The sequence below is a fragment of the Balaenoptera borealis genome (assembly GCF_965194805.1).
Source record: "Balaenoptera borealis genome assembly, chromosome: 2".
Taxonomy (NCBI): Eukaryota; Metazoa; Chordata; class Mammalia; order Artiodactyla; family Balaenopteridae; genus Balaenoptera; species Balaenoptera borealis.
The window spans coordinates 128744676-128766752 of record NC_138867.1 but is presented as its reverse complement, the minus strand read 5'-3'; the positions used below and the strand labels follow the sequence as shown (position 1 = coordinate 128766752).

The 22077-nt window shown below is 43.4% G+C and overlaps 1 protein-coding gene across 1 annotated transcript; it reads right to left on the bottom strand.

The window, feature by feature from the left end:
- Positions 1-206: 206 nt before the first annotated feature.
- SMIM3 (small integral membrane protein 3) lies at positions 207-21903 on the bottom strand. Its single transcript, XM_082381896.1, has 2 exons — positions 21654-21903; positions 207-1519 (listed from the first exon to the last, which is right to left on the bottom strand). The coding sequence occupies exon 2, from the start codon at positions 1506-1508 to the stop codon at positions 1326-1328; it is 183 nt and encodes a 60-aa protein (XP_082238022.1). The 5' UTR covers positions 1509-1519; positions 21654-21903; the 3' UTR covers positions 207-1325.
- Between the last annotated feature and the right edge of the window lie 174 nt (positions 21904-22077).

Here is a 22077-nt window from a genome sequence, read left to right as displayed (position 1 = left end):
ATCTGTTCTCCCTCCTGCATTCTATGTCTGTGTAAACTGCATAACTATTCACCCACTTACTGAAGCTAGACCCACTTACTGAAGTTGATTTGATTGTCCTCTTTCCCTTTCTATTCCTATATTCAATCTGTCCCTAAGACCATAAATTCAGTGGAATCCTCTTACTGAGTTTAATAGGTGCTCTTTAAAGAAAGACTTCAGACATGCTCATTCTAGCACTTTATTGGAAATTAGTTATGTACATCAATGAAATCAGATCAACATAAAAGCATCATTTTCACACAATAATATCCCGATAATCTGTGCTATCTTCTTACATAATTTAACAAATCCCCAGATGCTCCTGATTTTGGTCAAAGAGCTTGAGCGGTCCAGAAATCTCTCTATACATATAAATATAAATTGTAGCGTTTAAAATAAACATCATTGTTTGAGTTAGTTCCAAAGGTGCTGGGAACATCTCGTACCTTGGAATGGTTGCAGTGCTGGTGGGAGGGGATGAAGGGAGTACACGTTATGCGGTGGACCTAATAACAGCAGGGGCTGGGGCAGAGGGGCACACAGGGGACGGGGCGGGCACTGGGTATCCTGAAAGCTGGCCAGGGAACTCAGTCACCCTGCATCTGCCAACACTGCTTGAGCGTCAAAGCTATGGGACGCTAATGCAGAAAGAAGCCCATCGCCCCAGCTCCCTTGGCATTGCCAAGAAATGTCAGAGCCCCTCCAAACTGCAGATTCCGGTGTCCCGGGAAGATCCACCCATCTCCCTCCCCGTGCCATGCTCAATTCCCTCCCAAATTAGACAACTCAAGGGAGTGGCACCTCAAAGAAAATAACGTTGAGCCACATGCTGTTGGTCCCTTGGAATGATGACAGGGTGCCTTTTCTTGCCTTCACCTTAGGGGCACTGGGAAAGACTGCTCTGCCCCAGTATCTCCCTCACCACCTTGAAGGCCCTCATCAGCAGCTAGGGTCTTTAGTTCTTCAAAGCTTCTCAGCATTCAGCAGTAACACCTGTGTATCTACTCACCAACAGCTTTAACCTCCACTAGGTCATTGGTTCTCACAACCCCATGAGGTAGGACGGGCAGGAATCACGATCCCCATTTGGAAAATAAGGAACCTGAAACTCATAGAATTAGGTCCCTTGACCGAACCCACACCACTGGCCAGTGGCAGAATCAAAACCAGAACTCGGATCTCCTCACATAGCGAGCTCCAGAGTCCACGCTCCAAAGTCCCTCCTGCGGCTCTTCTGAGAAAGGGGGAGAAGCTGGGGGCAGGGACGCTGTCCTCATCCCTCACCTGCCCCTCTTGGGAGGTTCTCAGACGGCCCCATTGAGGACAGGATGAGTCCGCATGCGATAGATGATGACCGCAGTGGCCGGGCACAGCAACAAGGAGGTCATGATGACAATGGTGGCCAGGATGATGAGGACAATGACCCAGATGTCCAGGATGTGCTTGGGGAGCACGACTTCCATGGGGACCTGGCTGACGGCATCCATGCTGCTTCACTCTGCAACAGACGGGAAAGAGGAATTCACCGTTTTGTACCCCAGGAGTCAGAAGGTAGGTCACTTACCAGCTGCTGTGTACTCGTTAATGTTGCCTGATCAATAATAGTAACGGCCTCATTTACTGTGGGCTTCCTATGTGCCAGGCCCTATGCTAAGCACTTTACGTGTATTAACTCACTTAGTCCTCACTTCAACCACCAACCCTTTGCGGTAGGGACTATTATTGTCATGCTTTTTTATTTCTTGGCCTTTATCTTCAGTCATTTCCATTTTGGAGATGAAGACTCTAAAGCCTTAAAAGATGTAGATGTAGTTAATTTGCCCAAGGAAGCAAAGCCAGGTGGGTGGGACTCCAGAGTCTTCATGTTTAACTATTAAACTATCATACCACCAGTCTGTTCCCTCATCTGTAAAATGGGAATTTCATTGTTTTTGGTCCTGCACCCCTTCTCCCCTTCTCCTGGTAACAGATCCTCCTCTTTTCTGGAGAACCTACCTTTTCTGTGTGGTTTAGTTAGGGCACACACCTGAGCACAGGGAAGCACATGTGACCTAGGCTTGGCCATTACAAATCTCCATAGCCTCAATTCAGGAATAGGCAAGTGACCCAGGCTAGGTCAACCAAAGTCCTCCCAGGGCTTTTATTCACAAACTATTGGGAAAGATGATTCTTTCTGCTGGGATTGCTAAACTGAAGGGATGTGAGTCTGGAAAGGATGGGCATGGGGCTATCTTGCCCACATGTGACAGCATGTCCTAGAGATGGAAAGAGAAGTGGAGTCCTGACGACCTCATTTGAGTACCTGAACCCAGCCATTCTGACACCATCTGCAACCTCGGACGGCCCAGATATATGAGCGAATAATCCTCTAGTTTTGCTAAAGCCAGTGTCAGTTTGGTTTCTCTCACTTGCAGTTAAAAGAGTTCTGATGGATAAAGATGTCAATCAGTTGTTACCAAACTTTTTCGATTCACAGCGCCTTCAGTAAGTTTCTCACAGCACTCCAGGCCAAAAGAAATACCTAGCAGTTCCATTTATTACGTAGTTAGGTTCAATTTAATAAACATTTATGTCCTAACAAATGAGTAGCTGTTTGAAAAAATAATACACAGAAATTGAAAGAAAAAATTTGTATTTCACTCTTAGCCAGTTACTTACGGCATGTGTGCAACTGTGAGGCATTGCACAACTTTTCAAACTTTGGAGTCAGATGGGACGATGCCGTGCTCACTTCCTATTCCACACTCATTTGTGTGCAGTGCTTGCAGTATCATGGCAACTGCCAAAAACTCAGCATCACAAAATATGGCATCACCAAAAGGAATGTAGTATGATTAATGTTAGACTGTAAACTATCTTGAACTAGTAGTTTGCACAATGTCTGAGAGTTGTCAAATATCAATATTCCTGTCAAAAATTTTAAAGATCCCACAGCTCCCAGACACACACTTTTCCAATGAGTTCACTGCGGCTCCCCAGGGCTCAGCGCACAACCTGGGAACCACAGGTGCAATATGTTCCCTGCCCAGAAGTCACAAGGCCGGAATAAACAATCTCCTACAGTTCCTTCTAGATCAAAGATTTATAATTCTGTGATTCAAGGTCCCAGGCAAAATCCCCAATTCCAGTCCTATTTCCTGCTTTTACCTAAATCAATAGCTTTTCCTTTTTAATGCCTTTGGCTCCATGCCCACTGTGGCCGCATTAAGTAAGTTTACTGATTACCATACCCAAGGTACAGTCTCCAAGATATGCATACTAGGGTGTTTGTTTCTGCACTGTCTGCTATAGCAACCAACACAACAGAAGTATCCATAAATAGTAGAGTATATCCATATAATGGAATACCAGGCAGCAATTTTCATTCATTTATTTAAAAAATATACAGTGCTTGCTACACACCATGCACTGTTCCAAGTGTGTTACAAATATTAACTTACTTAATAGTTATTATTAAAAAGAATGATGATCTGTAGTGAGCTCCAAAATAGTCCTACGTGGGGAAAAAAATAAAGTGCAGGATAATGTGTATAGGATAATTTCTTTGGTTCAGATTTTGTAGAATTAAGTAGATAGATAGGTGAGGATATATAAAAGTAAAATCATTTATAAGCAGAATCCGAAGAAAATGTTAATAGTGATTACCTTTGGGAGTTGGACTAGGAGTGGGAAAAGTTCCTGCTTTTCATTCTTCATTTTTTTTCATACTGTTGAGTTTTATAAACATGAGCATGTCTTACTTTTAATTTTTTTCAAGTCAATCGGTTGATGGAGAAATGGGCTTTTTTGTTTTTGTTTTTTCTTTATTAAAAAAGACTAAATATGTACACATACAATTTTCAAGCCAAATAAAATTAAAGTATGAGACTAGATTAGTGGTCACCAAATGCCATATACCGTGCTAAGTGAGAACCACCCAAGGACAGTTTAAAAAACATTACTTCGAGGTCCCATTACAGACTTACTGAATTAGACTCTAGAGGGGCCTCCCCCACCCCCATTTCCCAGGTGATTTGAATGTGCAGCCAGCTTTGGGAACCCCTGATCTCTAAGGCCTCTACCACTCTTCCTAGCTCCACGATTTGGGAACTGATTCCTCCGTGCTCTGTAGCCAGTCTAAGTCAGATGCGGGCACATTCTAGGATGGAGGAGAAGCCTCCAGCGAGGCTCTCAGGGCCACAGGATTATAAGGCAGGGGGCCTGCCCTGGAGGAAGAGGCACAGGCTGGCCCTGCCTCAGCCTCAGAAACATGGTCACTTTCTCCAAGGTCTAAGGCACAGAAGCGTGAGTCACAGGAGACGCACACTGTTAAAGAGGGACAGGGGTGGGGGAAATCATTCGTTGTGGTCTCCTGATTACATCAATAGCTAGCTTGCCTTGGGCCAAAAGAACCCCACAAAAGCCCTTTCCGGTAAACCCATTAACATCAAACAGTCTCTGTAACTCCAAATGCCAGGAACACATAATCTCCCTGGCTGATTTTCATAAGGAAAACCTGTCATTTATGGGAACTCAGGCTTCAGGGCTCATCCACAACCAAAAACCACTGAAGCTACTAGAACTAGCCTTGTTTCACAGGTGGCAAAACTGAAGCCCAAAGGTCTTCCCCCACCTTCAAGCCCACCCCCTTCCAGAATGATCACTCAAAGACATAAATCTGATCAGATCACTGGCTCTAATTAAAACAAAACAGAACAAATCGATGAATAAATGAAACTTTGTCTGTAACCTATATTCCAGACTGTACCACTATTACTTTTTCACACATGAAATTGTTTAAAACCCAGTCACAAAAACAGATAAAATTGGAGCTCCTCTAGACTGCTGGGGAGTGCTCAGCGAGAGGGGTTTGGGGTCCTATCCAGTAAGCAGAGCTGAATAAATGTCCTTAGAGGCCCTAAGCACTAGAGATTAGGGTGCCCACCCCCTTCACATATATAATTCAAACTCAAAGCAATACTAAACCATAACACCAAAATGTACATGTTATAATGAAATTAATTTTTTTCGGGCTTCCCTGGTGGCGCAGTGGTTGAGAATCTGCCTGCTAATGCAGGGGACACGGGTTCGAGCCCTGGTCTGGGAAGATCCCACATGCCGCGGAGCAACTAGGCCCGTGAGCCACAACTACTGAGCCTGCGCGTCTGGAGCCTGTGCTCTGCAACAAAACAGGCCGCGATAGTGAGAGGCCCGCGCACCGCGATGAAGAGTGGCCCCCACTTGCCGCAGCTAGAGGAAGCCCTTGCACAGAAACGAAGACCCAACACAGCCAAATAAATAAATAAATAATAATTAAAGGTGCTAATAATTTTTTTTTTTTTAAAGTAATTTTTTTCTTCTAACTGAAAAGATCTGAGAACATAGCTTTTCCCAGTCATTTTTTTGGTGTCCCCACTTAGCACAGCCTGCTTACTTGGTACAGCACAGCTATTCCGCTGCTCCTTGACCCCTTGGGCTCCTCAGAAGACAGATTGAAAGCCACAAGCTGTGATGTTCTCCAAGGGCCCTTCAGGGCTCTAAGGCTGGCCATACACGTGGCCAGGAGTCAGAGGGCACAGGGAGCTCCCTCTCCCTGTTTCAGCCCTCTCAGTCCTCCAGCGTGTTCTCTGATGAGCTATTCCCTCCCATGTAACAGAGGTTCCAGGAACTTCCACCCTTCCCCACGGTGAAAGAAAAGAAATTTTCCCCCAAATGAGAACTACACAAACCATATGTTCAGCACCATTAATGGCATGCTGGAAAAATTGGCTTGAGAAAAAGCAGGACTCGCTGACTTCTGTTTGACCTCTATCTGGCATCTGGGTGACTGGCTCTTTGTGAGGGCTCTATCTGGCATCTGGGTGACTGGTTCCTTGTGAGGGCATAAAACTCTGTTTCTTGGTACATCTAATGAATAACTATAGATCAATAAGCTTATTGTTTGCTTTACAGATATATTACTTGTGATTTCTGATGAATACGTCAAGTTGGAATATGGCACAAGCCATTCATGTCACAAATTTAACCTTATCATTGATAAAAATATAATGTTTTTATGACCGTGGAAGGTAAAACAGCAGTCAGGCCTAAATTCTTGTTACTTCAAACTGGTATACTTTATCTATTTACCTCGTTAATAAATAATAAACTTTAACATATGTTCGATATGTTTGTCTAAGAAACTATGTTAAAGTCACCCTGAGCTGACAAACAAAGGAGCCACTAGCTCCATCAGCCACTGACACCATCTAGGCCCTACACCACCTGCCCTGTGACCTGGAGACATCATGGTTCCACTTTAGACCACAAGTTTAAGCAATGGAAAAGTTAAGAATCCCAAAATGACTATTTTGTATCCATTAATAAGACTAAGTGTAAGGGGGAAAAAAAAGAAAAGAAAAGAAAAAAATAGTAGTTCCTCCAAAGGAGGAAAACATTGTACCTTCTCCAAAAGTGGGAAATTCATCCCATCTATCAAGTAGTGTGTTTGGTCCAGTCTAGGAAGGAAAGCGGAGGTTCCCTGCTGCCTGCTTCAGAAACATCAAATTTTACTTTGGGGACCATTTTTCTAAAGTAACTGAAAGTTCTTTTACAAAAAAAAAAGAATCCTTCCAGTCAGTTCTATCATATGGCAAATTTTCTAGTGCCAACAAAAAAATATACATTTCATAAACTAAAATTTCCTACAAGTCAGGAGTTATAGAATAACCAAATTCAAAGTGACTAATCTGTGCTATCTACCTTCTTTTCAATTATGAGACTCACTCTGCAACAAGTAACTTTCACCGCTCTGACAGAGCACTGTATAGTTTTTGGCTGAGCACTCTCAGGACCAGTAACTCTGTCTAGGGTGTTCATTCATTCATTCACTTGTTAAGTACTTGCTATATACATGATACTCTCTTAGGAGTTACTATTATTTACTCAAAAGGCATGACTCTTTTAACTCCAAGGAGCATAAAGAAGTATCCCTCCCCTTAAACACAGAATTACACAAGCCAGCATTTGTTTAACAAATACCAACTGCTAAGGACTGTGCTAGGCCTCGTCCCATACATTAATTTATTTAAACTTCACAGTAATCCTGTGCAGGATATATTATTTTACAGATGTGGAAACTAAATCTGAGAGAGGTTAACTGGCTTGTGATCATAAAATTAGTAAACGGGATTCAAACTCAGGTCTCCTGACCCTGTATTCACCACTACGTACAGCTCCCTCCAAAGCACCCACACAGACCCAGGAGTATGAACAGGGAGATGCCAGATCCATAGCTCTCTTTTAAGTCCAGGTCAGACTATTACTGTTTTTGGTCAAAGGGCATTCTAGATTTAGAGAATTAAGAAAAGGTATGCACAGAAATAGAGCAGACAATCCTAAAATGTGTATGGAACCAACAAAAGATCCTGAGTTGCAAAGCAATCTGGAGAGAGAACAAAGCTGGAAGCATCATGCTCCCTGATTTCAAACTATATTACAAAGCCACAGTAATCACAAAAACATGGTATTGGCATAAAAACAAACAGATCATTGGAACAGAATAGAGCCCAGAAATAAGACCACACATATACGGTCAATTAATTTACTACAAAGGGGCAAGAATACACAATGGAGAAAGGACAGTCTCTTTAACAAATGGCATTGAGAAAACTAGGCAGCCACATGCAAAAGAATGAAATTAGATTACTATCTTACAACATGCATAAAAATTAACTCAAACTGGATTAAAGACCTGAAACCGTAAAACTCCTAGAAGAAAACATAGACAGTAAACTCCTGGACATTTGTCTTGGGAAGGATCCTTCAGATCTGACTCCAAAGGCAAGGGCAACAGAAGCAAAAATAAACAATAAAAAAAACTACATTAAACTAAAAAGCTTCTGCACAGCAAAGGAAACTATCAACAAAATAAAAAGGCAACCTACTGAATGGGAGAAAATATTTGCAAAGCATATATCCAATAAGGGGTTAATATTCAAAATATATAAAGAACTCATACAACACAACAACAACAACAAAAATCTGATTTAAAAAATGGGCAGAGGATCTGAATAGACATTTTTCCAAAGAAGACAAACAGATGGCTAACAGACACATGAAAATATGCTCAACATCACAAATCATCAGGGAAATGCAAATCAAAACCGCAATGAGATATCACCTCAACCTGTTAGAATGGCTATTACAAAAAAGACAAGAAATAAGTGTGGGCAAGGATGTAGAGAAAAGGGCACCTTTGTACACTGTTGGTGGGAATGTAAATTGGTGTGACCACTATGGAAAACAGTATGGAGCTTCCTCAAAAAATTAAAAATAGAACTACCATATGATCCAGCAATTCCACTTCTGGGTATTTAGCCAAAGAAAACAAAAACACCAATTTGAAAAGATATATGCCGCCCTATGTTCATTGCAGCATTATTTTTAATAGCCAAGATATGGAAGCAAACTAAGTGTCCATCAATGGATGAATGGATAAAGAAGGTGAGGTGTATATACACAATGGAATACTACTCAGCCATAAAAAGAATGAAATCTTGCCGTTTGTGACAACGTGGATGGACCTTGAGGGTATTAATGCTAAGTGTAATAAGCCAGTCAGAGAAAGACAAATACCATTTGATTTCATTTATATGTGAAATATGAAAAAACAAATGAACAAACAAAACTAAACCAAACCAATAGATACAGAGAAGAGACTGGTGGTTGCCAGAGGGAAGAGGCGTCAGAGAGTGGGTAAAATGGGTGCAGGGGGTCAAGAGGTACAAACTTCCAGTTACAAAATAAATAAGCTGTCGGGATGTAATATACCGCATGGTAACTATAGTCAAGAGTATTGTATTGCATATTTGAAAAGTGATAAGAGAATAAATCTTAAAAAACTCCTCATCACAAGAAAAAAAAATTTGTAACTTTGGTGACTAGATGGTAACTAGAATTATTGTGATGATTATTGCACAGCATATACAAATTTTGAATCATGTACACCTGAAATTAATATAATGTCATATGCTAATTACACCTCAGTTTAAAAAAAGAGAGATGCAATCTACAAAGATCAGGACTTTCACTTCTGTTAACGACAAACTAGATAATTTTGACCAATCTTCTTACTGAGGACTGGAAAAATTAGGCCCCCCAAAAATCTGCTCAAAGGCACTAAGAAGTAGCAAAATAATGAAGAATTACCAGGCTAAGATCTGGAAGAAGACAGAAATTCAGGGAGGTGAGCCTGGCATTTGAAGCAGCATTTCCATTAGTGGAGGATGGAGGCTAAGCAGTGTTTCTGACAGACTCAAAAGTACAAGACTGCCAAGACAGAGAAAGCAAAACCCCTGCATTTTGAGTTTGGACTTCAAAGAGCACTCTTAGTGCTAAGAGTGAACAAGAAGTATACGAATCCCGGAGACTGCAACCCAGCTTTGAATCATCACGGTCCCTGAAATTGAATTAAGTTTGTTCCAGATCACTAGTACCTTCAGGTGCTTGGCAGAAGCAAACTTACATCCTCTCTAGAGGAGATAACATCACAATTCAAACTTTCATTCAAATTTCAAATTTTTTATTCAAATGTCCAATCATGACCAAAAATAAGCAGCAGTGAAAAAAGGCAAGATGACTAGAATGGAGCCATCAGAAACAACAGACAATAGAAAAAGATTTACAGGGCTTCCCTGGTTGCACAGTGGTTAAGAACCCACCTGCCAATGCAGGGGACATGGGTTCGAGCCCTGGTCCGGGAAGATCCCACATGCCGCGGAGCAACTAAGCCTGTGCACCACAACTACTGAGCCCTCGTGCCACAACTACTGAAGCCCACACGCCTAGAGCCCATGCTCTGCAACAAGAGAAGCCACCGCAATGAGAAGCCCGCGAACTGCAACGAAGAGTAGCCCCCGCTCACCGCAACTAGAGAAAGCCCACGCGCAGCAACAAAGACCCAACGCAGCCAAAAAAAAAAGAAAAGATTTACAGGGGCTCCAGATATTGGAGTTGTCAGACAGACACACACTTTAAGTAACCTTGATTACTATGTTTGAGGAGAAAATAAAACAAGATTGAGAATTTTCACAGAGAACTGGAAACTATAAGAAAGAACACAACAGATTTTTTAAAAGAACCAAATAGAAATTCTAGAACTGAAGAATACAGTTAATTGAAAAAAAAAAAACCTCAATGAATGGACTTAACAGCAGATGAAGCATAGCTGAAAAAAGAATTAGCGAAGTGGAGGATCAGAGAGAAAAAATCATAATGAAGCAGACGAATAAAAGGGTGAAAAATACAGAAAACTGGGTAAGGGGTATAGAGGAAACAGTGACACAATACAACATACATGTAACTGGAGTCCTAGAAAGAGAGAAGAGAGAATGGGGCAGAAACAACATTAGAGAAAGAAAGAACTAAGCTGATGAAAGACATCAATTCACAAACTAAAGAAGCCCTATGAAGTCCTAGCAAGATAAATAAAATGAAATCCATAGTTAGGTGCATTATAGTAAATCTGCTGAAAGCCAGAGACAAAGAGAAAAAAAGATTATCTTCAAATGAAAACCAGTTAGACTGAGAGCTAACTTCTCAACAGAAACAATGGAATCTAGAAAGCAGAATGATTTTTTTAAAGTGAACAAAAATAACTAAAAAGTATTAAGATGAAATAAATTTTCAGATAAAAATACAGGATTTAAATATTCAATGACAGTAAATAAATAGCAGAAGAAACAGAATTAAAGTATTCTGATTTTCTGGCATTGTCTGGGAAAGGGCAAGATAACCAAATAACATTGGACTTTGTTAAATCAAGGATGTATATTGTAATCTCTAGTGTAGCCATTTAAAAGCAGCAAAAGGGTACATGATTTTCAGAGGAAACAAGAAAAAGGGGGGGAAAACAGAACAGGTGGGACAAATAGAAAGCACATAAAAAGATAGTAAATTTAAACTGAAACTAACAAAAACTATCAGAGCATATAAAAATATAATTTTTTTTTTTACAAGAAACACATGGGGATTCAGAAATGTTGAAAGTAAATGGAAACAAAAGGAATACCATCTATCACAAATTTTGGAAGCTAGTAGAGCTATCTTATCATCGGATAAAGTAGACTTTTAGGCAAAAAGTATAACTAGAGATACCAAAAGATAAAATGATTTTAAATTTTTATATACTTAATCTCAGAATTATAAGGAGAAATGGACAAATTTACAATTATAGTGGGAGAGTTCAACACATCTCTCTCAAATACTGACGGAACAAAAAGATTTTAGAAAACACCTAAGGACACAGAAGACTTCTTAAATTAGTAGTTTTCTACAATATATAATTTCAAGTAGAAAAACTAATTTAAAATAAAAAGTTAACATTTAGATTATTTCCTCTATGAATAACTATATATTCATTAATGGTATTGGAAGAGAATAACTTGGAGAGTAATTACATTAGAATAAAGGGAAGCATAACGTATTGCATTCAAAAAGCAAGTTCAAAGCAGAGTAGTTTTAGTGTGGGAACAAGTAAGTTTTAGAACTTATTTCATACATTAAGTCATTTGACCTGACTCAGAAAATAGAGAGCTGGTTCTAGTATGCTCCAGTTACAACTGTAAATAGGCTATTTCTGTAAAGCAATGACAGTAAGCAGAATTCTAAGGTGGCTCCCATAATCTCCGTTCCCTGGTGTTACCCTGTGATTAGGTTGGGTCACGTAACAAGGGAGAAGGGATTTTGCAGATGTAATTAAGGTTCTAGAATTGCTTACTTTAAAGTAATGGAGGGCTTCCCTGGTGGCGCAGTGGTTGAGAGTCTGCCTGCCAGTGCAGGGGACACGGGCTCGAGCCCTGGTCTGGGAAGATCCCACGTGCCGCGGACCAGCTGGGCCCGTGAGCCACAATTACTGAGCCTGCGCGTCTGGAGCCTGTGCTCCGCAACAAGAGAGGCCGCGACAGTGAGAGGCCCGCGCACCGCGATGAAGAGTGGCCCCCGCTTGCCACAACTAGAGAAAGCCCTCGCACAGAAAAGAAGACCCAACACAGCCATAAATAAACAAATACTTAAAGTAATGGAAAAGATTACCCTGGGTGGGTCTCACTTAATCGGGTAGAAGTCCTTTAAAAGAGGGCTGAAGCTTTCCCTAGGTCAAAGATACTCTTCTGCTGGCCTTGAGTTGCAAGAAACAAATCTACCCACAACCTGAAAGAGCTTGCAGGCAGATTCTGCCCTAATGGATCCCCCAGATGCCAATGAGGTCTGGCTGACACCTTGACTGAAGCTCTGTAAGGACCCAGCTTAATTGTGCTTACAATCCTGACCCAAGGAAACTGTGAGATTCTGAATGTATGTTTTAAGCCACAAAATTGTGGTAATTTGTTATGGTAGCAATAGAAAACTAATAAATCCTACTGGGTTTGTTCCATGGAGGTGAAACTTCTACAAAGTAATGGTATTCTAGAAATCTACACAGAATTTAGACACTATCTAGTTTAAACCACATAATCTACCTTCCGTTTTATAGATGAAGGACATGACTTGCCCAGGGTCACATAGCAAGTTAATGGCAGGACCCAGGGGAGAACTCAGGCCTCCTGATTCGCAGTGCTCTTTTCAATTCCATCACTATCCTGTTTCAGATGGGAGCTGGGAGAAGACTGTGGGGCATCGGGTCGGAGAAAGCAGTGATAGAGAATAAACTAATATAACAAATGAGAGCCAGCCTGTCTTCTTTTTTTTTGTACTGAAGTATAGTTGATTAACATTAACATTAACAATGTTAACAATGTTGTGTTAATTTCTGCTATACAGCAAAGTGATTGTTATACATATATATATTCTTTCTTAAAATATTCTTTTCCATTATGGTTTATCATAGGATACTGAATATAGTTCTCTGTGCTATACAGTAGGGCCTTGTTGTTTATTCATTCCATGTATAATAGCTTACATCTGCTAACCCTAACCTGCCTCCCCCAATCCCCTCCCCCTTGGCAACCACAAGTCTGATTTCTATGTCTGTAGTCTGTTTCATGTGTGTCATATTTTAGACTCCACATATAAGTGATATCACATAGTATTTGTCTTTCTCTTTCTGAAATACTTCACCTAGTATGATAATCTCTAGTTGCATCCATGTTGCTGCAAATGGCATTATTTCATTCTTTTTTATGGCTGAGTAGTATTCCATTGTATATATGTACCACATTTTCTTTATTCATTCATCCATCAGTGGACATTTAGGTTGTTTCCCTGTCTTCGCTATCGTGAATAGTGCTGCTATGAACAGAGGGGTGCATGTATCTTTTGGGATTAAAGTTTTGTGCGGATATATGCCCAGGAGTGGGATTGCTGGATCATATGGTAATTCTATTTCTAGTTTTCTGAGGAACCTCCATACTGCTTTCCATAGTGGCTTGTACAGGCTTCTTGACTGTACCTTTTTTACTACATAAAAACCTAAGGGGACCTTTAGGCCCAGAGCCCTAAACAACTACCCTAAAGGTGAGGCAGTGAGATAGTTTTCCAGGACCACACACACACCCACACACCAAAAGCAAAGCAAAGCAGTGTCCTGTCAGAAGCACTCATGGATATAGTTCTAACCTTTGTATTTCATCCCTTTGACTTAAGGTCCAAATGCAAATCAACCCAGTGAAGAACGTAATGACTAAGCCTTGTAACTTATTTATTCCTCACCTTGGGTAAGAACATCAGAGAAGAGAGGGAGAGACACTGGAATCCTACTTGTAGTGGGAGACTCCACCAAATTGGAAAAAAAAAAGCCAACATGCATAGAGAACGAAAGACTAGGAGAGGAATGGACTTTGCCTGGGTTCCAGCTATGCCCCATCACTGATTTTACCCAACACAGCTCCGTTCTCCTCACAGAATGCCTTCCCTCTCTACTCAGTGGTATAGGTACTGAATAAACATTTCTTAAGTCAGCAAAGCCCCAAGCTCCTGTAATCTGGTAAGGTGATGGAAGCTCTTAGAGTGGAGAGAATACTTGGAAACAGCAGGGAATTAGCTCCTAAACACTCAGACTGCAGAGTAGTGTTAAAAGCCCAGTCTTAGAGGCCAGTCGGCTTGGATTTAAATGTGGCTCTACCACTTTCTAGCTGACCTACCTTGTATAAGTTACTTTAACTTCCTAATGCTTCCATTTACTCAGCTGAAAACAAAAACAAAAATGGGAAAATAATAGTATCTGCCTTGTAGGGTTAGGAGAACTCCATAAGATAATCACATATAGTACTTAGCAGTGTTCTGACAAACAGTAAGCACTCTACAAATGTTCGTCCTATGATGAATAATTCCTGACCATAGGGACTCTCTGCAAATATCCACCCACTTTGGCTAGAGTTTGTTAGCATCCCTAACTTGGACTGTGTCTTCGCTTTATCAACAAAGATGATAGATGCTTAATCCATATTAACAATTTTTTTTTAATCAACCAGCAGCAGCACTGGTTAACCTGACTTATTCCTCCAGTCCAAGTATGAAGCTAGTAGAGTAGCAATTCATTCTAATTCAATAAACATTTATGGCACTGTGATTAACACTGGGGAGTGGGTGTGGAGATAGAGAGAAATACAGTGTTTTCCCTTAAGAGGCTCAGGCTCTTCTGGAGGAAAAGACATGAATTACAATACAAGGCAGAAAAGTGGACTAAAGGTACAAACTACATGCTATCTCCAAGGAGGAAGGAAGGAGAGTACTTGATTTGAATCCTGCTTTCCACCCTTAGAAGTATGACTTTGGACAAGTTATTTAAAAACACTAAACCTGTCTTCTCATCTTTAAAATAGGGACTCTAAAAGCACTGCACTGCAACATCCTATTGCGAGGATAAAGTGAGATAATATGTATGGAGTCCTGGAAAATAACAGACGCTCAAAAAAATATTAATCCTCATGCCTTCGTTTTTGTCTAAGTAAAATTGAAGACAAAAAAGGGGGCTTTTGATATGGACTTTGAAGGTAAGTAGGAGTTCAAAAGAAAGAAATACAGGGAAAGGCAAGATCAGTAGAATAAACATCATCAACAAAGCCCAGAGCTGATGAGATACTTGGTGTGTTGGGAGCACATGTAGTCCTGGTGGCTTTGGCAAGAAACTTAACCTTTTAAAGCTCCAGTTTCATTTTAAAATGGGAATAATAATAACTATTAATAGTAACTTCTTCATAGGGATGCCATGGAAGTTGAATGAGCTAATGCACATAAAGCACTTACTTGGACAATGCCTGGTACACAGTAAGGGCTTCATAAATGTTAAACTGAGCTAGTGAACACAGCTCCCAAACTCACACAAAGTTCAGAGGCTCCACCATTAGTTTGGGCACCATGACTGCTCTGCGACTAATCTAGGAAACTGCAGTGATAGTTTCATAAACAAACAGCTGTTGATGTCTGTCCCAGCTTTGACCTTCCACCAGAAATGCACACTCTCCACATCTGAACTGCAGCTAACAGTTAACTTTTGAGAGACTGCCAGTGGTTATCCAACCAGTTTTACCACCAAGGAGTTCTCCAAGGAAGAATGCAATAAAAGAAATGACTTCCTGATGGCAGGCAAACTTAATTATGCCAGAGTGGGAGAAAAGGCAGATAGAGGCAGGTGGCTTCCTGCAGGTGTGGCCTTAGTCCGGCACTGCCAGAGCGCTGAGCAGACAGGGCTGATGACTCCTTTCTACTAGACACGGAGGCCAGGGAGGAGGCAGCTAGAACCAGCTCTGAGTCACTTAGGCTGGAGGCGTCTCTTGAAGCAGCACAGGGGAGTAGACTAGGGGGTTTACCAGCAAGGCCCAGTTTGTAGCACCTCTTCCTAAAGCTCTACCCTCTGAAAGAGCTGGTGAGATTGTCAGAAAAGAATGGAGCATTTAGGCCAGATAGAGAGGGCAACTCAAGTACCAAGAAGGGACCCCACTGGCCACCTAGTAGCCTGGGGTACCTAGTGACCTGTGTCCCAAGTGCTGTTCCATTTCAAGACCTTTGCGCTTGCTGTTCCCGCTTCTTAAGATGCTCTTGCCGCTAGATCTCTTCAATATCCAGTGTCTCAGTGGCCATGATCTCAACTTAAACGCCACCTCTTTGGAAAAGCCTTTCCAGACCCACCCTATTAAATTACCATCTTATCCACCAGCCATTCTCCATCTCATACCTTGTTTTATTTTCTTCATAGACTTTTCACAGCCTGAAACTAGCTTGTTTGTTTGCTTGTTTGTTTGTTTTTATTGGCCATCTTTGCCCACTCAAGTACAGTGCAAGTACTAGGAGAGTAGATGCGTCATCTCTTGTTCTCTGCTGTTCACTTAGCACCCATCACAGGCTCTGCTCTGGCACACAGTAAGTGCCCAATGAATGTGAGATTGACAAAGAAATGAATATGGACAGACTGGGGAACTTTAGATTTGAGCTTAACTCCTAGAACTTAGTTAGTGGGGGAAGTCCAGAAAGGATCCTCATCCCTGTAGAAGTTCAACGACCTTAAAGTCAGAACCTTATCTCTTGAATAAAATAACACCTTCTGACTTGATCTCTGTACACTGAGGAAGGATTACGGGGCCTCTTTCTTTCCCAGTCCACCTTGTACGTGCCAGGCAAAGGAGCGCTGGCCTTTCAGAATAATGTCCTCTAGGCGTCCCACCTACTGACTTGCTTGGGCTGGTGAGTCAAATTCAGGTTTTGATTCCCTGTGTTCAGGGGCTGGGCATTGAGGTGGATGTGTAGGGGTTGGGGGGTTATGGCCCGGAGTATGGACTTTTCTCTCTCTGTTCTCCAAAGAGGACAGAGAGGCTGATAAAAGGGAAGGGGATTTCTCACGACAAGTCCAGTGTGAGAAGGCCATCCCAGTCTCACATTTACTCTTGGAAACAGTGTTATGTAATAGTTAGCCTCAAGTATTTACCAATTCAGCAAGGAGTCCATTTCACCAGGGACCTTTGTTCCAAAGAAAGGGGCCAGTGGAAGGAGTGGGCAGGACACACAACTATCAAACATGTGAAATAAAGCAAATGAGAGGACTTTCTCCAATGACCCGAGGTCCCTGAGGAGCATTCTGTTCTCATTTTACCCCAGTTGGCTTCTATCTCCTCCAAAATTCTTAACAGTCTAAAGACTTGTTCCCTGCATGAGTTTCTATCTGCTCCTCTGTGGCTGGAAAAATGGAAAAACACCAGGATATTTCAAAGAGATCAGAAAGCAGCCAGAGCTGTTCAAGACTGCACGTACCATCTGACCCAGCCAATCACAGAGTCTTAGAAACCAACAGGGAGCCAGCAGAGGAGAAACCCGGGCCAAATCCACAGCATCCTGTTTAAGCCTCTACCATCCATCATTGTTATTTGCCAGTGACTAAGTGCCTGCTGCTGCTGGGCTGACAAAGGAGACGCTCCATGACATCGGCTCTCGGGGGCCTGGGGGGGCAGAGGGGTGTCAGTGATAGAGCTGCAAGGGCACCGCAGTGGTGTGAATCCCCTGCCAAGATGTGTGATCCAGAACAAGTCCTTCTGCTAGAGCGGGCCTTGCTGTGTATGGTAGGCAGAATAATGACCCCTCAAAGATGTCCACATCTTGGTCCTCAAACCTTAAATATGAACAAGGAAGCATGGCTCAGAGGCAGGAGCCAAGGGAAGAGGCAAAGGGACTCTGCAACTGTGATTAAAGTTAAGGAGTTTGAGATGGGGAGATTATCCTGGATTATCCAGGTGAACCCAATCTAATCACATGCGTCCTTAAAAGTGAGGAGGAAGGCAGCAGAGTCGGAGAAAGGACCTGACTGGCTGTTACTTACCCTGAAGGTGGAGGAAGGGGGCTGTGCGCCGAGGAGTGCAGTGGCCTGAGAAGCAGGGAATGGCCCTCAGCTTGCAGCCAGCAAGAAAACAGTGACCTTGGTCCTACAGCCACAGGAACTGAGTTCTGCCAGCAACTCAAATAAGCAGGGAACCAAGTCTCCCCTAAAGACTCCAGAAAGAAACACAGGCTGATGATGCCTCGATTTACTCTAGGGAGATCCGTACTAGATTTATGATTGCTAGAACTGTAATGCAATATATCTGAAGCCATTAAATTTGCCGTAATTTGTTACAGCATTAGAAAACAAATGCAGGGTGTGATCCTGCGTAAGTCCCTCTTTCAAAGTGAGCTTCAGTTTCCTGTAGGTCGATAGGAGAGGATGGACAAGGTGACCCCCTAAGGGGCCAGCTCTCAAAGACTGACTCTGCTCCCTGGAGAGCTCCGCCCCAGGTCAAGATGGTGTGTTGGGTTGAAAACCATTAAAGAAAACATAGAGAAGAGTGAGGGAAAAAGAAGATTAATCTTTAAAAAGCCCCAAGGTGTTTCCTAAGATGCCACCCAGGGCACTCAAAAAGAAAGGTCTCCTGTTTTGCCCCTCGTTACTTCCTTGACCACACATATCCCTGAGGAACGAAGTGGGAAGCCTGAGAGGGCTAGACAGACGCTTCACAATCAATCCGTAGAGGCCGTCCAGAGCACCGTGTTAAGAAGGATTCTCCTGCCCTGTGGAGGTTTGTTGAAAAGTCCTGAGTATCAGTGTCAGCCTGGGGTAGGGAATTAGGAGGAGTGATGTGTGTGACAGATATGTGTCATCATTCATTGAAACTGATTTGGGGAACCTAGTTGTTTTCTCTGTCTTTCCTTCTCCCTCCTCCATTTCTTTTCCCCTGGTCCTATGTAGTGGGTCACCAGCAATTCACATGCCCAATCAGCCAACCATGGTCCAAATCAACAAAATAAGGAAGCTGTATCTACACACAACTAAGTAGTTTAAAGTCACACAATTTAGTCACTGAATCTGTTTTGCTGTTGTTTAATGTGCTAGGCACTTATAATTCTGACCTGTTGCCCTTCCTGGCTACCTAACTCTTAGCCTTTACTCCCAGATGTACACCACTCTCATGTGAGTTTCACTGTCTGTTTCCCTAGTGAGTTGGAAGGGTACTAGAGTCCCTAGTGATTCACTAGACCAGTGGCTGCCAAATTCTCACTTAACTCCCCCAGGTCACCCTGTAAGTAAGTGGCAGAGACAAGATCTGAATCCAGATCCCCGCAACTGCAGTGAGGTTCAGAGCATAGACCCTGGAGCCAAACTGCCTGCGTTCAAATTGCAGCTCTGCCACTTACTTCCTGTGTGATCATGCGTGAGTTACTCTCTGGACCTCAGTTTCCTCATCTATAAAATGGATGCAGTGATGGTCCCTACCTCATAGGATTATGGTAAAGATCATAGCATTATGTAAAATGCTTAAAATAATGCCTGGCTAATAGCAAGCACTCAATAAATGTCAAGTATGATTATTATTACATTTTATTCAGCTTACCTGGCCAATCAGGGAGGGGGTCAGCAATGTGTGGTAATACCAACATTTACTCTTATAAACTGTGAGTGCGAGTACACGTGTGTCTTTGATACCACTGCCAATAGTGGCAGTGTAAGACAATCAAGATAAAGCTACTCTTTCCTTGGAAATATTTCCTGTGTTTTTATGCTTTAATCCATGGAGAAGAAACAGAAGCACTTTTTCTTTTCTTTTTTTTTTTTTTTTTTTGCACTTAATGTATTTATTTGAAACTTTGTACATGTCCCACTAAAGCATTCTAATATTTCGTTAGAGTGTGATAGGCAGTATAGTAAGCATCTCTGTGTAGGCGAACAAACATCTATTACAAATATACCGTGTTTCACTGAGCCTTCCCCTGGAAGAGCAGACTCTACACTTTCTGGCAGCAATTTTTTTTTTTTAAGTTCTGTGGGTATTATTTCCTCTAGAATATGTTCTTTTATTTTACCTGATAGTCGACAAGGTGGATCTTTGTGGGGGCCTCTTTTAGAAATGCCACAAGAAGGACCAGGTGCAGGACCACCACTACATTCACCAGAATGGTCAGTTACCCATTCTCTAGCTACTGCTAACAAAAATTGCTTGTGAGTCATTTTATTCTGAGAAGCACTTTTCTTAAAAAAAAAAAAGGATCAGAATATGGCTGGGAAAGCACCTGAGGCTGTAACTACCTCTTTACCCCTTGGTCTGACACCCCTGGGCCCAATATGTGACCCAACCACACTTGGTCCCCAGAGTCTCTGATTTGTTTTATGTCTCAAACACCTCACCACGGCTCAGTGATTCTCAGGCTGGGCCAGAGACAGGGAATCCCCAGACGTTTTACGGGACGGAGCCCACAGCACTGACGCTCTGAGAGGTCAGTGTCTGGAAGATCTGATGGGGCACTAGTTATAACCCCCATGGCATGATTCATAACCCCAAGACAGCTGGAAACAGGAGGTCTCGGTTGGAGCAGAGAAACGCTGCTCCTTGCCTGTTTTTGGTTGTTGTTATGACAGAAGTACGTGATGTCCTGAGGCTCAGCTGGGCTGTCTCGTATATGCTCAGAGGATTGCTGAGTGGCCTGAATAACCCCCAAAGCACATCCCCCTTAACCACAGACACCCAACTGTTCCACCTCCACTTCCTCATTTTCTAGGTGGGGGAAGCAAGGTCCAGATAGGGAAACCCCTCAAGGTAACCCAGAGTGTCTCCTGATTCCCAGGGAAATGTTCACCCAACCCCCAGCCCCACCCTATTCAAGCATTCACAACCCTTCCGGACTATGGACTATTTACCCACCACACTGGGACCACAGATCATAGCAGATGATCAGGGAATCTTACATCCTTGAATAACTGAGCAGCTCTCAACACTACAGCCTAGAGCTTTGAGGGAATCTATAGGCAAATAGGAGACTCAAGAGCCCCCAGGTGCCAACAAGACTAGAACGAGTCAAGAAGAAACAAGTGGAGCTGCATGCATAAGAGCCCAGCCTGGCCACTGAATCCAAAAAACAACCTTGACAGTTGTTTGGGTTTTTAATGGTTTACATCTCTCTCTCACTCAGTAGGCAGTATCGGGCGCCTGTTCACCAGGCCCTGTGCCAAGCGCTGAGGATGAGAGACAGTCCCTGCACTCAAGGGGGCTCAGGGGTGCAAGAGAACTGGCAATTGCAACAACCAAGTCCTAAGTAAAGAGGCAGGAGGGAGCTTGGGAGGAAGGCTTCTCTCCAAGATACTTTGCACGTTCCCTTTCTCATTTGATCTGTATGCAAAGGGTATTTTCTCCATTTCACAGATAGAGAAACTGCTCGTGACAGACCAGGGCTGGAACCCACCACCCCTGACTCCAAACCCCTGGCGCCCTCCACGTGGGACTTCGAGAAAAGTAAGACAGATAGCCTGCTGCTCTGGGTGGTGCAAAGACCCAAACTGCCGGCGCAGCGCCCACAGCGGTGCTCAGGCTGGGGAGCTGAGCCCTGACGCCGCGCCTGCAGAGCAAAGAGGCAGCAGAGCCTGCTCGAGGAGGGGGCGCGCTCCCCAAACCCGGGCAGGAGCAGGGAAACGCGAGAAAGGCCCGTTTCCGGTGGGGCTGGGAGCCCACCCATCCAAGCTCCGGCCTCCGGGGAGGCCCAAGATCAAGCACCGAGGGTCTTTGGAACTTAGGGGCTGACAGAAGGAGAAAAGAGAAAAGCAAAAGTGATGAAGGGGGAGAAATGTGGAAGAAAAGGAGATAAAAAGAGGGCAGTTGGGAGAGCATTGGGGTAGAGGCAGCACGAGAGCCAGAGTCCCAGCCACGACACTTAATAACCCCACTCACCCTGGATCCGCACAGCTCCTTTGAAAACCCACGGCTCCCGCCGCTGCTGGATCGTGCCAGGTCTGCGAAAAGTTCCTGGGGTAGAGGCAGCTGGAACGCTCCTCCAGGTCTCCTCGGACGGTACGGGCCCCAGCAGCGGGATGCGACCCCTAGCCCTGGGATCTCGGCCCCGAATGCGCCCCGTAGCTCCAAGCCGCGGGCAGGCGGAAGCGCGCAGCAGTGGCCGGGACTCGCGGCTGGGCACGGGGCACGCTCTGCTCGGGTGGCTCTGGAATGCGCGGCCGCCAGGGACCGCCCCCGGAACGCGGGGGCCTCGGCAGCTGCAGCCCGGCTCAGCTCCTCCCCCTGCCTCCCCAGCGGGCTGCACAGGAAAGAAGAAACCGAGTCTCGGGGTTCCGAGAGTGCCACTTGTCACGCACTCGCC